Consider the following 15,791-nt stretch of genomic DNA (forward strand, 5'->3'; position numbering starts at 1 on the left):
CAGAGTAAATACTAAATAGGCAATTACTAAAACATTTGAAGAAACGAATATATATAGTCAGTCATCGAAATCTACCCAAAGGTCCAAGCTCTATATAGGATTTAGCTAATCTCACATGGAATACCGTCCCATACAAGATTCATGGTATAGTCTAGATTAAATAGTATTAGTTCCAAAAAGCGACTAACCCGCCAAGGGAGTCTAATGCTGGTGTTTTTCCTGTTAAGGCTCATAACATATACTCTATACACCAACTGTTAAGTTTCACTATACAACCATGTCTATATATAAAAAAATATACTAGGGGTCGATTCACCAAGGATGATCGACTTGGGTTTGAGCTGGTGAAGTGTAGTCCTCATCACCGTCTGGGTCTCTCTTCAAAAAGTTGCATTCAGGGAACATTCTAGAAGAGTTGCTGCTACACGACGAGTTTAAGCCTTTATTGTTACCACGCTTACCATTAGAGGGGTTCATGAGTTGCCTGGTCCATTGCACGCGACCTGTCGTTGGTCCATTGCTCACCTGATCATTACCAACTTTCCTCTTCTTTTGTGTTCTTTGACTCATACTCTCACTTCGTGGTTTTTTGGCAACATCTCTTTGGATATGCGCCAGTAGATCATTTATCATGAATTGCTCAGCGCCTGAAGATCTCTTTACTGGCGAAATAGGGCTCTGATACAAGGTTGGAATCAGGCTTGGAGAATTGTGCATTCCCGTCTCGTTGCTAATATAATCAGTAGTAAGATGAGCATCACGTGCGAGGTAATATCTACGTTCAGGAAGACGGCTTGAATTCGGTTGCATTGCTGATCTCAATTCCACATGTCTTATTTCGAGCTTTGGATTAGTAGATCCCCGACCATATTGTTTCAACGTCTCTAAAAAGTAGAAACAAAGAGTTCTTATATTCAAGAGCAGTGTCCTAAGACAATCAAAACGATAATGTGCTGGAAAAATACAGATAAACCAACATCGCCCCAGCGTCTCTACGAGTAGCCTCACTCGTGTGAAAAACACGGATAAATTGTTTCCAGTGACCTGTATCTCAACGAGTCTTCTTTGTGTTGGGGTAAAGGAGTTTAAATGCATATAGCCTTAGTCCTGAACTTTAATTTGAAATGACCCGTTAACAAAATTGCGTCGTGAAATGCATCAATACTCTACTATTTTACTTAATATGAGTAATAGATTGTTCAGTGAGTTGTTTCGCTTTATTTCAATACACTCCAGCCGAAAAATGGTGAGCCGACAGAGATGAAAAGCAAGTGTCGATAAATTATCAAAGCATGTAATGTAGTTACCTATTGGACTAGTATTGTTGTTCAGGCTACATGTCATCAAGTCTTTCATGCTATTGAAAAGCTCAGATACCTGGAAAGCCGCAATAAAATTATTGTAAGATTTTTGAGTTGCAAAATATAGCACATTGTAATTAAAGGTGGTTCTATTACTTCTATACTTGTATGAATATATCGTTTCTAGAAAACGTTCACGCAGACCTGCAAGCTGCGGACAAAATGTTTGGAAAGTCCCAAGTCACTGACATGTGATTGCTCCACCGTTGTTGCTAGTTTACGCGCAGCAGCTGCCAGCCTGAATATAAACATCAATGAGAACATGTCACATACTCGGTACTCACATACATACAACAGCAAATATAACCCCAAATAACCTAAAAGTTCGGCCCAAAGTCAGGGTTAGGGAGTAGGATGTACAGGGATGTACGGAGACGACAACATTAAACGCTGGCATAAATTGATATATTGATATATGTTTACAACTGCTCATGACAACGAGAAATAGAGATCATTTGGGATTGAGAGCACAAAAAAATATGAAAGATTCATTAAGAACCAGTTTGACATACACCGGGAAATGCTTTTGAAGATGAGTTTAAAAAGCAACGCGGTCACTCTCCTTACTAGATTTAACAAAAATATACAAAAGGAAGAATTGAAGACAAGAATTCAATTCAAATATTTGCAACTAAGACTCAAGCACACAAATCTTCAATAGAGACAGTCTCACACAGTACTAACTGTAAGACCATTCGTTTTACCCATAATTACTTATTAATACATTTAATTCTGCCCTTGTTGATTGTTTCCCTTAACAAATTTTGTACGCGTCGCAGTTGAGACTAACGGAATCAAGCACACATCTGTGTCCAATGAAAAAGGAGGACGGGGGCCTACTAGGCGGTAAGGAATTTAGGAAAAGTTCAATTACCCATTGTCATTTGATAATGAATCATGCTCTTGAACCAAACTACGACCTGCTGCTTTAGATCTTTTAGCACTCTCCGTACAGTCATTGGCCTGCAAGCCAGTAAACTAGCAGTTACATACAGTAACAAGGCAATAATGGGTATTGAACTGAAGGGTAGTCCTGCTCCATAGAAGATTTTTTTAGGGTAGAAAGGGAGTCACAAGGGCAGTTATAATACTTACAATACTAAAGGATTTCGAACTTAAAATCAAGAATATCACGTTTCAATCACTTGCCAGAAAAGATAGTTGACAACGGCACTTTATGAAGAATTAATAAGAAGAAAGGTTATGGACAGTTATCTATGGAAAGACGGTAACAAAATGTATAAGGAATTCAATGGTAACAACATTTCCATGAAAATACGAAATACAAATGCTGCTTCTTGAGTTCTTTATACATCCTCGAATGTAGACCAAAGTTTTATGAAAGAATTAGGAACACGTAAAATGAGTAAATCAGATACAAATCTTAATTGACCTACAAGAGTTTAGTTTAAACTAATTAGTAGTTATTGTGACTGTATCTAATAGTGTAGTGCAGTAAAAGTATCCAGAACAGACAATACTTCAGAGTTCAGAATAAACAAGCAAAACAAATTTAGCACCTGAGCAACAATTAATTTGCGCGGGAGAAACACCTCATGATGTTGTACACAGAAATCCCAAGCTATTATCTGCCACAAAACAAAGGTTATTCGATAAACAAATGTAACAAATGCCAGTCTTTTGAAATAGTTCACAAATTCTCAATATGATGTGACCTCAGGATAATATTATTCTTTTGAGTTAGTGTATAATGGCTATGTGGGTAGGGTTTATACTAACATAGGTTGGTCTTAACTCTCAACTTATATCAACCTTAGACCGTCTTTCAAAAGATTAATTGCAAATAAAAGTACAAGTGTGACAGAGCAGTAATGCAAGAGTAACCACTAACCTTTAGTTGAGGAGTGAAAATAACTTGAAGTTGTCCTTCATGGACAACCCGACAATGTGCATAGATACTTGTTTGAACTGCTTTCCCAAAACGCAACATTAGAGATCCATCAGGAAGCGTCTTTTCTTTCAAAACTTCGAGATACAAAAGTTCATCGACTACATCACCACTACTGAAGTACAACTGGTTCAACCTTGGGAGAGCATCATATGTTTCCACTGTTATAAGAAAAAGGTTACACATAAAATCAGCTCGTATTAATCACGATGACAGAGGATTTAACAGAAAAAAAATTACATAGTTCAATTTTAGCGAGTACTCCTGAAGTCCTGAAGTCCTGAAATAGAAGTCTGTATTTAGAAATGCATACCGAATCCTTTTCCTGAAGCAGATTCACAAATTTCACACTTCCAAGTATCCTGAAAGGACAGATACCATGACCTTTTTATTGGCAGAAATAAGGCTAGACACACGACTGAAGAAACCATGAAAAGAAAAACACCAGGTTGCTTCGACAGTAGTCAGCCTCGTATGAGATTGTCTCATATATCCTTCTGAGACCGACTCGTATAAGCTTTGATGAAACTAAAAATGGACAAAGATACCCCCACTTTTTCTCCATCAAAATTAAAGGTAAATGGGGGGCAACATTGCTCACTCGATAATAGGCATAAACTAGAGTAAATCTAAGTTGAATAAATACGAAGTATCTCTGAGATGTGCTAATCTAAAGAATGTAGTTTTTCCTATTGACCCACAGTAGAGGAGCACTCAACAGAATAGCTAGTTAATGTCACAAAGAGAGTAGTACATGGTTTGTCTTATAGACAAATGCTATTTCCGGATAAAGGGTAATCAGAGTATGATACTGACCATCTGCGAGAAAATGCCATGAGAATGGCTGCTGCCACCAAGAGCATACTTTGAAAAACAAGTTTTTTTCTGAACATATGGAGAGAAGAAGTTCATGACAAATGACCTCCAGTATAATATGTTATTATCCTGCAATCAAAAGACGAGGAGCAGAAATCAGCAAAGTGTTTGGAAAGTCATTGAGCAGTGATACTCATTATTTATGGTTCTTTAAGGAAGAAAAAACACTTCAGAATGACAAGAAAAGCAAAATTATCATCTTTCAGTATCTATTTGAATGTTCGCATATGAATTTCAACTACTCACAGATGGCCTCTGCCTTCGATAATGCACATAAGCCTGTATCTTTCGAATTGCAAGTCCAGCATTCATCACAACGTTGGAAGCTTCTTGTGGCCTAGAGTTGGGAACGAGTTCCAGTTGATGTGGTATTTGTTTCTCTTGTAACATTCTAGAAGCTAAGATGAGATCACTATAACATTTCAACTGCTTGGCATGCCAGAGTGCCACCTGCGCCTCCTGTATAGGATCTAATCTCAGATTCTTCAACATCATTACCGGAGAAACAGACGCCTGATGAGCAGGCAATGAGAACTGGTGAGGCCCTTGAGGAGATAACTGGTCTATACTCTGAGGCCCTGAAATTGACCCAAGTGACTCCACGTGATTAACCCCTAGTCCATGAGAGTACGAGCCACCATAGACAGAGGAATCCAGGCCGGTAATCAAAGAGCTTTCATCATAACTTGTTTCCGAGTTTGTTTGGTTATTTCTTTGTACATTAATGTTTATACTCGGAGGTACATATTGTGCATTTTGGTACGGGATTTGAACAGCGGAATTAGAGAAGCTTAATGAAGGGCCTTGGTTATAGGAGCCTCCAGGATTAGAGAGGTATCCATTTTGAAATGAGATAGCCGAGTTGTTGTCTTCATATATTTGGTTCCAAAGGTTTTGGTCCAAACCAGAATAGTCCTCTGATGCCATTTAAAACGACAGAGACACTGTAGGAACAATTGTAGCTATATTAAAAGATTGACAACAACAACAACTACGACAACAGCAACAGCAATAACAACTCAACGATTACGACTATGTAGTCTGAATTTTGACTTTAAATAGTATGAAAATCAGTAGGAACTAAACGATCATCAACCTCACGACTTATCAGCCTAAATGCATAAAGGAAATTTCACTATCTTAGTTACGAGGAAAGGCCAATAATCGTCTAATCATCTATAAATTCTAAATAACGAATACGCTACCCTCCCGTTGCATGAGCTTAATAAGCCACATAAATTATCATGTCCACTCCACAGTATGAATCCCACATTCAGAAGTTGTCATTTTCAGGTGTCCCGGCTGCAAGTTTAAGTGTCCAAATGTCATATCAATTGCTAATTCGGATAATCCCATGTCCAAACATCGAGTATCAAGACAACCAGCATCAAATGTAAACTAATTTACAATTGACACAACCCTAGAAAATGATTATTTTAGTCCCCCCTACAAATTCTTTATTGGCTTTGTCACATACTTGTACTTGTTGCTTATCCAATAAGAAACACATTAAAGATGTCCTATACAAATATTCAACAATTAACCACCAAATTTTGCACAAAAACAGGATTGAAGGAAAAAAAAAAAATGAATGGCATGAATAAATAACACAATTATAGAATTGTTGTTCGTAGGCTTAAATTGTTTAGTCTTCTGTAAGACGGTTTTACATTAGCATTGTGTAAAACGGATACAAGCTACATTAAACATGGCCCAATGTTAAACAAATAGCTACCGATGAACATGACCCGTAGATGTTAAAAAATACTCCACACAGACCACAGTAGTCCCCAAAAATCCGCTTTACAATATACTTGTATACGGCCACTTTACACAAGTATTTGTCAAAAATTAAACTCACATTCAGATTTTCACCTCTCACCCAAAAAAATAATCATGGGTCACAATCATCACATTGTAAATCTACTCTGTAACTGTGTTCATACAAGTTCGAATTTACCAATTACCCAATAATCAAAACCTCAAATACTGCACCATTCTAAATAAAAAATACAAATTAATTTTGTTAACATGCAATTAGTAACCAAACTTTTAGTTCATCAAATAAAACCCAAAAAATAAAATCCAAAATTGATAATCAATTAACTGGGTCGACGATTAATGAGTAGTTAAGTAAAGGGTAGAATTAAAACCCAGTTAAAAATTATCAAAATTAAGCACCCAAAAAAAAAAAATTAAGTCATATTGTTCGAAAAACTATGAACTGAAAAGTGTTTAGAAGAATTCTGACCCTCTTGCGAGAAAAGTGTGAATTAATCTGAAGGAAGGGAGAAAAGATGGAGACTTGTTGAGAGTGTGGACGTTGAAGAAAATGTTGTGGGGGGTTATGAGTTTATGGCTGCTTTATTTATAGTAGGTGATATTTTTAGGGACCCGACCTAGTGAAAGACCGTATCTCGCAAATTTTTGGGTTTAATGATTGCATCACTTTTAGTTTCCAAAAAACTTATGAGAGGACTCACATTATATGTGCTTATGAGATTAAGTTGTCTCACATCGGAAAGTCGAGCTCTGTAAATACCTCGTTTCTACATCTTTCGCCAACCACCCAGTGATGAATGGGCCGCGCGGAGCGATTTATGACATTTTGTAAGTTGGTCGATAAGTGATAACTCAAAAAGCCGAGTCAACCTCATGGTCGTCATCTACACACCGATGCGGTCGTTTTAACAGTAATTAGAGTACATTTGGAATTTGGGTCAAAAACCGTTTCCCTTTTCTAAAACCGTCTTAAGCCGAATCAGAATGTTCTATAATATTCTATGGTTTTATTCCTAAATATTTATTTTTTATTTTTTATATCTTCTTTACGGAATAAGGAAGCATACAGCTTCCCTAATTTCTAAATTAAACCGCAGAAATCTTTCTTGCTGAGGAGGAAAGGCCTCAGGAGATGACGTAGTAGGAGCTACGCCTCTTGGAAGGTCGCAGTTCCTGCTGCGCCTCTTCATGGGCTGCCTTTTCCAGAATCTTTCCGGGTTTTTTTCCTAATCCGACTTTTTCCTAAATTCCGCCTCACATATTTTTCATGCGAGTGTCGCCCTTCTCTTCTTCCTTTGCATTCTAAGACCACACTCTTACTTTTCGACGCCTACATGCTTGATCTACTCGACCACGTAAGCTCAGATCATTCTGATTATCAATCACGTTGCTTAGACCGACCCACTTGACCAACTCCACTTAATCAACTTAATCAATCGTTCTAAATCCTTCTAAAGAAGGCATTTTCAATCCTACATCGAGTCGAGCAATCACTAATCGACATCTTAGTTAATTTCGCTTCGTCAAACATGTAAGTCTGAGGGTGTAAATCCCATTTAATTTTGTATTTATTTTCTGTATCTAATTTATATACGGATTTATATCACAAATACGCTCAAAAACGCTTTCAAAATTGTCTTTTAAAACCCCTTTTTGACGAAACAGCTGAGAGACACCGTCGAGAAGAAATGCAACAGTTGTTGCACTTTCTGGAACAGTCGCAACACTTGTTGCGCCTATTCCAGAGGCTGCTTAGCCGTTGTTGCTCTTATTCTTCTTCCTCGTGTTTCTTCGTTGCTTCGTTCGAAGGTTTTTTCTTGTTTTTTTTCTTATTTCCTTAGAACTTTCATCTCTTCCATTTTCTTAATTCTTTTTATAAAATCTTTTCGACATTAATCCCTTTAGCCAATATTTGCGAGTTTTCGTCATTTATTCAAACCCGGATTTAAAGGATTCGATTCCTCCATATCGAGTCATTTGAATTCGTCTGTGTACATGTTTTTATTTTGTTTTCCAGTGTTAATTTCATCCTTCACCTCCTTTAGTTTCATCCAAAGTTTCGATCATCGTAAATCCGACATCGTAAGCCTTTGATTTCTCGATAGGAAACTAACATCGATAGCAAGCAACTGAAGGCCCTCTCACTAACGTTCGACTAGCTTCGCCCCTCTCCCGTCAACGCACTCTTTTCGCTACGCTTCACTCGTTGGTCGAGCTCTTCCAGAACGTAAGTACATGGAAAGGAAAGACTGGGGAGGGGGTATTTTCAACACCTGACTCCTTAGACTCGATCCTAGGACTCAAATCAGACTCGGACTCAAACTCAGACTCACTATCGGAATCGTCGTCTTCCTTGAACATTTTACCCTCTCCTGTAGTCAGCTTGAAGAGGAGCCCTCTGTTGTCGGTCCATTTGAGCGTTTTCCGCCATCCCGTGCTAGTCCTCTGAGGATCTACGTCGGTAATGAGTCAGTATTTTGTCCACACGACATGCTTTTCTCACGCAACGTACATGTTTAACGCAAGCTCTTTCCCTGCTACATTATATCAATTATATAAATATAAGAAGAATCTTGGTTCGATATCAATCTGGCTCAGAAGGAATTCAAAGGCAGTGAAGTACGCTTCCTGCTTTTCTTTTTTCGAAAAGACTCTTTTTGCCGAAATGAGTGCTGGAACGAGTGCGCTCCTCCCTTGGCTCGAGAACCGGATGCGCTTGTTCGTATTCGACTTCTCGGCCGGGCTCTTCTGGAACAGGGAATGCTTCTTTTTCCCACCAACCTTTTATGCTACACCAATTCCCGGAACCAAAAAAACGACAACCGTTAATGTCGAACCGTACTTGGTTGATTAGCCGCCTATCCCGGAATGGAATGGGATAGAAAGAACGCGAAGCGCTAGCGCTATAGGGTCGGTTTTTGGGGGGATCCTTAATTTCGATCAGATCCCGATCAATAAGAAATGAAACTAATCCAACACCGAAAGGCTTCGAGCTCACTTGGGGGCTTCTTACTCTAGCTGTTCCAAGAGTTTCCGCTAGTTGAACCGCTTTCATTGAAGATATGGTTTCCAGAGTTACTTTTGAAAAGTCAACAGATCCTTTAGAACCATACTCAGGGCATAGATTCTTAGCGGCCCTTTTTTGGCTTATTCTTTTTCAAGGATAGCCTCCCCAGAAGAAAGCAACCCTTAGTCCCCTTGTTTTTCGGCGGTCTTTTTGGCGGAATGAAAGAAAAGTGCCAGGCCAGCAGAAGGCCGGGGGAAGTAAGGAGAATAAGTGAAACAGACTCGACCATTCGGGAGAGGAAGCGGAGGCAGTCGACGAGGAAGACAAAGTCGAAGAAAGAGAGAGGGAGCGCACACTAGAAAGTACTTCGAAAGGCGCCGGCGATCAAAGACTCAGTCTGACAGCACAGCTACGTGCTGGCAAATGTCCCCGCCAAGGTCTCAACGCATGGGATATAAGCCCAGCAAATGTAACAGCTGGCTCGCTTCGTACACTCGCTCCATAAGGAAGAACCTTCTTTCGCTTCCAGCGCGACGCCCCACTATCGAGTACCCAATCAACGGTAGGCTTTTTATTCCCACCTGGTGGTTTCTGATTACCTCCACGAAGTGGTATTCAAAACCGGTCAGGACTGACTCAAGACATTCCTCTATTTTATTTATTGAACAATTTAGGCCAGCCAAAACTCATATACGTATTATTGTAACATCTGCTGATGTACTTCATAGTTGGGATTTCATCATAGGAATTTCGTTTAGTAGTTTGTTGTTTGGTTTCCAACCACGGCTTAGCAAACGTTACACCCTTTCCAAGGCTGACTGCCCAACATCTCTCGCTACGCTTTCTTATTAAGCCTAAAGTCCTTATTGAAAACTAAAGCGCACACTAGAAAGTACTTCGAAAGGCGCCGGCGATCAAAGACTCAGTCTGACAGCACAGCTACGTGCTGGCGTCACGTGATACGATTGAATTGAAAGACGGGAATTTGGTTGAAACACGTAGTTAGCGTGTGAGAGGAAGTGAAAGCTGGTGCCATCGAAGAACGATTCTCGATGCTAATCATCCGCTAGAAAGGGAAGAGATTGGCTTTATTACGCCGAAAACGACCTACTTGCTCTTCAGGGCCTCAGGGTCTAGAAAGAGCCTTCCTCAATGCTGTTTCGAGGGAAAAAAGTACCTCGCGGACTAAGTACGGGCAACTCAATAATGCATATTTTACCCAATCTATCTTTTATCCATTCTGTTCGACATCGAAGCGACCTTCAGAGAGGCCCATCATGGGGCGACTCAGCCTACCCGTCCGCAATAGCAGACCTTTGGGCTCGAAAGACGTCCTGAAGTATAAGGGTGCTGGTAAAGAATTTGCAACTAAAGACTGGTTTCTAGAACAGTATCGAGAACCCGACCGAATTAAGACTGTCCTGATTTTGAGTGCTTCTTCAAACGTGGATAGGGACGAGACCCTACTTGCATGCATTAGCTTTCATGCACTGGCTTTTACGCCGCGAAAACTCGCGAAAAGGAAGAAAGCCGGAAGCTTCGATTGAAGAGATGCGATCTTGCGCACCAACAGCTGTAATTAAGAAGAGGCTTCTGACTATGACCCTGGCTACCGAGAAAGATCGGACCACACAAGGTATCTTCCCTCTCGAATGTCCAGAGATTTGTCGGAATTCGAAGAATACTCCCCTTCAAAGAGGGAAAACGTGGACCAAAAAGCCCATCGTAATTCTTTAACCATTGTATAATTCGTTTTAATTCGCTTTAATCATACTTATGACAATCTTTAGCACATATAACATGTTAAATCACTTCAATTCGTGTCATATATCAATAATCAATGTAATTTAACCAACGAATAATAACTAACCTACGGGTCTGACTTTCATAGTCAGAACCCAGCTCAAGAACGGACGTATGAACTGATGCGCCTGTTCTGGGTTGGTTTTTGCCTCTGAACTCGTCTCGCTTTGACGTAGGCTTTTTTTAGGCCTTTAATCGACTATTATCATTATTATCACCCTATAATTCGACATCTTTTTTCTTTTTTTTTCTTTTTTTTTTTCTTTTCAAATCTTTTCTTTTGAGTGTATTTATGACGTAAATACAAATATGCATTGTAAATTATTTATTATTTCCTTGTAATTTATTTATTTCATATAATTCATCTTGTATGATTTATTTCTCTGGCCTTTCGTATGTACCGAATCTAATTCCAACTTTGACCCAATTGAGTGCTAAATTGTTTGTCAACCGACATAGTATATATTCACATGCAAGGTTTAAAACGTGTTTTTTGCATAACATGCATACAATTGACAACATATCAAATATAAATAACTTCCCTGATCATTAGTAGAGGCCGCTATCGAGGTGGGCGGGATTAGGTGTTCAAATAAAGAGCTTCCTAATACGTATCCTCACCCCTTACTCAGATATCTGTGAGCATCCGTGTTCATTGGCATCGCGAGAGTCATTCTAGACACAAAATGCCAAGGGTAACGAATTTCTTAGTGTTCATGTCTGACTAGAGGAAAAGACTAGGTCATTAAATGCTAGAATTAACCTACCAAATTAACAATTTATATGCCAAACTCGACTCTACACTATGCACTAAGAATAGTAGTAAAGAGAAGTAAGGGTCGAACCCAAGAGAAGGACTATTAAACTAAAGATTTGAATTGTAAACTATTGAATACTTAGTTTAGACTCTACTACTAATTTAGACTCTAATGACAAGTTTATAAACAAACAATGGTTATTAACAATGACAAACAATAGATGAATATAGACAAAGGGGAGGTTTTGAGTTGATTGGTAACATGAATACAAAGTAAAGTTGCAATCTTTTTCTAACAAGCAATATAACAAACACTTGGTGAGCAAGATGATTCAATATTTAAGAGGACTTGGTACAATCCTTCCTTACTAACCAACAATAGTAAAGTTTGACCCTTTTATAGTTCTCCTCTTATTATCCACCCAATACTTTTAAATCAAGATGTTAACATACACAAATTAAACCATCCATGTATGTCCTTCAAGTTTAATCAACAATTCATTAAACCATGAGTGCAAATCAAACATGAGCATTAAGAGTTGTGCCAAGATAAGAAGCTAGGATCAATTCTCACAAGATTAAACCATACAAATGAGAAAAGACATGGAATTTCCTACTTATTGCATGAATCCTTTAAACCAAATCAACATACAACAAGCTTGCTCCAAATAATCCTAGATAGATTAAACCATTTCTCTAGAATTTGCAATAGTTGGGTAAACAAGATGCAAGAGTGATCAATTCTACCATTCATCTACTCAACATAAGAATTAGGCATAAGGAAAGATCAATAGATAAATAAGAAGAGATTAAAAGAGTCTTACAATACCAAAGTTGGAGACTTTGGATGAATTACACCAAGCAATGAAGGATTTAGCCTTCCATAATCTTGTTACAACCCACAAATTGAAGAAAGATTAACATAAAATTAGAGAGAGTTCTTGTCTTAATTATTACAAGCTTAAGATTAAAAACAAGCATGTTTTGATCAGAGTAGGAGTCCCCCTCTAAGATCTCATAATGTGGGTATTTATACCCTTGGCTCTTGGCATTAGGTTAAGGCAAAATTGAGTCTTCAAATTAGTGAATCACGAGACAAAGTGCAGCCTGCGCGTTAGGAGCGCAGCCTGCGCATTTCAGCCTTGCAGCGCATTTTTACGAGAGCCATATCTCACTCGTTTCTTGGACAAATAAGGCGTGTGATATACCGTTGGAAAGATAAGATCACAAGCTTTCATCTCAACTTGGCCTTGCATTTATAAGATGTCTAGAAATCGAGATATATCTATTTGAATTTGACCCTTGTGAAACCGAGTTTTCAATTCTTCATTTTGGCTCTTGTTTGTCTATGCCAAAGCATCAAATCTTCCATTAGCTTACTTTTCTTGACTTTGCACTTATTCCATTGGCTTACCTTTGCGTCTCCTCCTTCACCTTGGTAAGTTATAAGCTACGACTCTAAAATTACAACCAAAAGTGCAAACCGGTATATTACAACAAGTCCAACTAAAACACGGTATCAAGTATGTTTATTGTGATAACATTAACCTATTGACTCGTCATAATTTGACACTATCAATGTCACTGCTACTTTGTGTCCTGACATGACATGAAGTATTTGAACGATTCCAATTTTCCATAAAAGTTGGTGGCGACTCCACAAATGCAGGCTTGGTCAAACCTTTCACTGGTTTCAATGACTTATAAATCGGTAACCACACATGACGTGCTTTGTCCAGCCAAAGTTCTGTGGGAGAAGTGTCGCCGCCTTGAAATATAACCAACGCGCGGGTGCGCGCGGCGTCGGTGGCTTGGTCCACACCAATTTCGGGATTACACCTTACCTTATCCAAATCATTTTTTCCTCGTTCCTTCTTACTCTAAACTCTCTCCCTTCTCTCTAAAACCCTCACAAACACACTCTCATGGGATTCAAGCTTGATTTGGTGGATTGTTCATCTTCCCCCTTCCTTCCTGTTACTTTGTAAGTTAAGATCTACCCTTCTCTAATTAGTTAAACCCAAACTTTTGGAGGTTTTATTTTGGGTAATTAATTAGTATTAGGGTATGTATGATGGGTAATTAATGGGTGATAATAAGGGTTTTTGTAGTGTATAATAGTATAGGATGTATTTGTGATAGTATTGCGTGATTTATATAGGATGAGACGGTTTAATTAGACGGAATCGGGTCGAATTCAAGTAGCTTATGAAGATATGCTAAAAGGTAGGTTTATCCTACTTGATTTTAATAATGTGTGTGTATATTTGTGTGTCATTTACATCATTTGCATAATATGTGTGGTATTGCATCACATGGTAATGTTTACTTGGAAAGTCTCTTATGTTGTGGGAAATGCATTATAACATGATATTGGTTATGAGGACTCAAGGAGTCAGAATAATTGAGTAATAGAGGTCCATGGCATGTTGAAGAGTGTATTCCATAATTAGTCTTATTTTCATGTGTTGTGTAGCATATTATATCATTTTGGTTGTGGTTGTATATGTTGAGGATATGGTTGTTGTTGTTGAGAAGAAGTAAGGCGGTTGAGAGACCATCTTACACTCGAACCGCCTCTTGGAGCTTCCCACTCCAAGAGGGATGTGCATATTAATAACTTGAGTACGGAGGGACTCATGTGGTTGAGCCACGACGTATGGCACGGGATCCAGTTGGTTTCCGGACCCGGTACATCTAAGCGTGTCCGATACCTTTTTATGAGGAGTGGTGTTGTGGGCGTGTCCCTAGCACCGGTGGTTATGAGTACGTCTAGGCGTGTCCCGGTACCGGCGTGGTGAGTGCATAATCGTGTATCATTCATATAATTGGCATGTTGGATATTTATCTATCATGTTGCATCTTAGGTTTATTTATTGAAACTGAGGTGTTAAGTGTCTGTGTAATTGTCACCTATTTCTGGGGTGGCCTGTGTCGATCCATATCATATTTTCGATCATTTGGGGAGCAGGTTAAGTACAGCTTGTTGTGATGTCACGCGGGAGATGGGACGAGCATCGGACTTGGAGTCGAGTGACATAGATAGATAACTTAAATGGTAGACAAGTTGTATCGTGTCTAGTTTAAATTCATCATTCATTTGTAAATCACTAAACTTATTATTTATTTAAGTTGTTTCTTACCTGCAACTTCGATTTCACCGCCTCAGAAAACCAAGATGGTAGCATCCTCCCATTACCTTGGCTAGGTAAGAAGGGGGTGCTACAAAGTGGTATCAAAGCGACGATTTTGGAACCTAAACCAATGAACCAAAATGAATGTAGGAGTGTCAAATAAAATGAACCCGACATGAATACAATGGGAGATCGGTTTTGGATGAGTAGGCGCCGTCATATTAAAACTAGTGCCTATTGTCTCGCTTCATTAAGTTTATTAGAATTTTAATAAAAAAACGGTTAAAAGAATTTCCACACGAATTGCACCTAAAGAGCATAACCTAATTGTAGGTCGTCCCCTCTATAAGTAGGTCGGCCAAAGAGAGCGACTAGTAAGAAAATTTACAAGATTGGATGACAACCAAATCCCTGGATAGAGGGCAAGTGAAAATGTTATTGAAAAACCTCTTGTATGACTTTAACCCTAATTGACTCATTTAAGTTTTATGTCGTGTTAGTATAAACCCATTTACTTAAATGGATTAAAGCATCTCAACCTAAACCCGCTGATCTTGCGTCAGGTTCACGGCGTGTTATCGAGTCGGGTCACTATTTGATGATTCAAATTTTATATTATATTTATTACAATGTTGAATTACATTTTCTGGTCTCAACTACTTTTCAACTTTACGCTAATTTTACGAAATACTCCCTCCGTTCCATATTATAAATCGTTTTAGCAAAATGCACAAACATTTAAGGAAAAGTATCAAAAAACACAACCTATGATTATTGTATGAAAACTCATTCTTGAAAATTTTATATTCTATAGGGAGTAGACTCGGTCTCCAGCTTCTCAAATTCGAAACACTCGGTCTCCAGCTTCTCAAATTCGAAACACTCGGTCTCCAGCTTCTCAAATTGGAAACACTCGGTCTCTAGCTTCTCAAATTCGAAACACTCGGTCTCCAGCTTCTCAAATTCGAAACACTCGGTCTCCAGCTTATCAAATTCAAGACCTTCGGTCTCCAGCTTATCAAATTCAAGACCTTCGGTAACCTTGTACCTTTTGCACTTTGTCATCTTCATGTGATAGCCAATTCTTAGACGAAAACTCGGCATTGCATAGGTCAACTGTTTGTTAATAGTGTAGAGTGTCATTAACCTCTTGGCTATCGTG

The 15,791-nt window shown here is 38.7% G+C and overlaps 1 protein-coding gene across 1 annotated transcript; it reads right to left on the bottom strand.

Moving 5' to 3' along the window:
• Positions 1 to 29: 29 nt before the first annotated feature.
• On the bottom strand, positions 30 to 6,489 carry LOC141638554 (uncharacterized). The gene is made up of 10 exons (XM_074447964.1): positions 6,398 to 6,489; positions 4,393 to 5,090; positions 4,087 to 4,215; positions 3,584 to 3,632; positions 3,214 to 3,431; positions 2,882 to 2,950; positions 2,236 to 2,324; positions 1,506 to 1,599; positions 1,308 to 1,377; positions 30 to 884 (listed from the first exon to the last, which is right to left on the bottom strand). Exons 2-10 carry the CDS (start codon positions 5,071 to 5,073, stop codon positions 313 to 315), a joined length of 1,971 nt encoding a protein of 656 aa, XP_074304065.1. The 5' UTR covers positions 5,074 to 5,090; positions 6,398 to 6,489; the 3' UTR covers positions 30 to 312.
• Between the last annotated feature and the right edge of the window lie 9,302 nt (positions 6,490 to 15,791).

Source organism: Silene latifolia, unplaced genomic scaffold (assembly GCF_048544455.1).
Source record: "Silene latifolia isolate original U9 population unplaced genomic scaffold, ASM4854445v1 scaffold_20.1, whole genome shotgun sequence".
Taxonomy (NCBI): Eukaryota; Viridiplantae; Streptophyta; class Magnoliopsida; order Caryophyllales; family Caryophyllaceae; genus Silene; species Silene latifolia.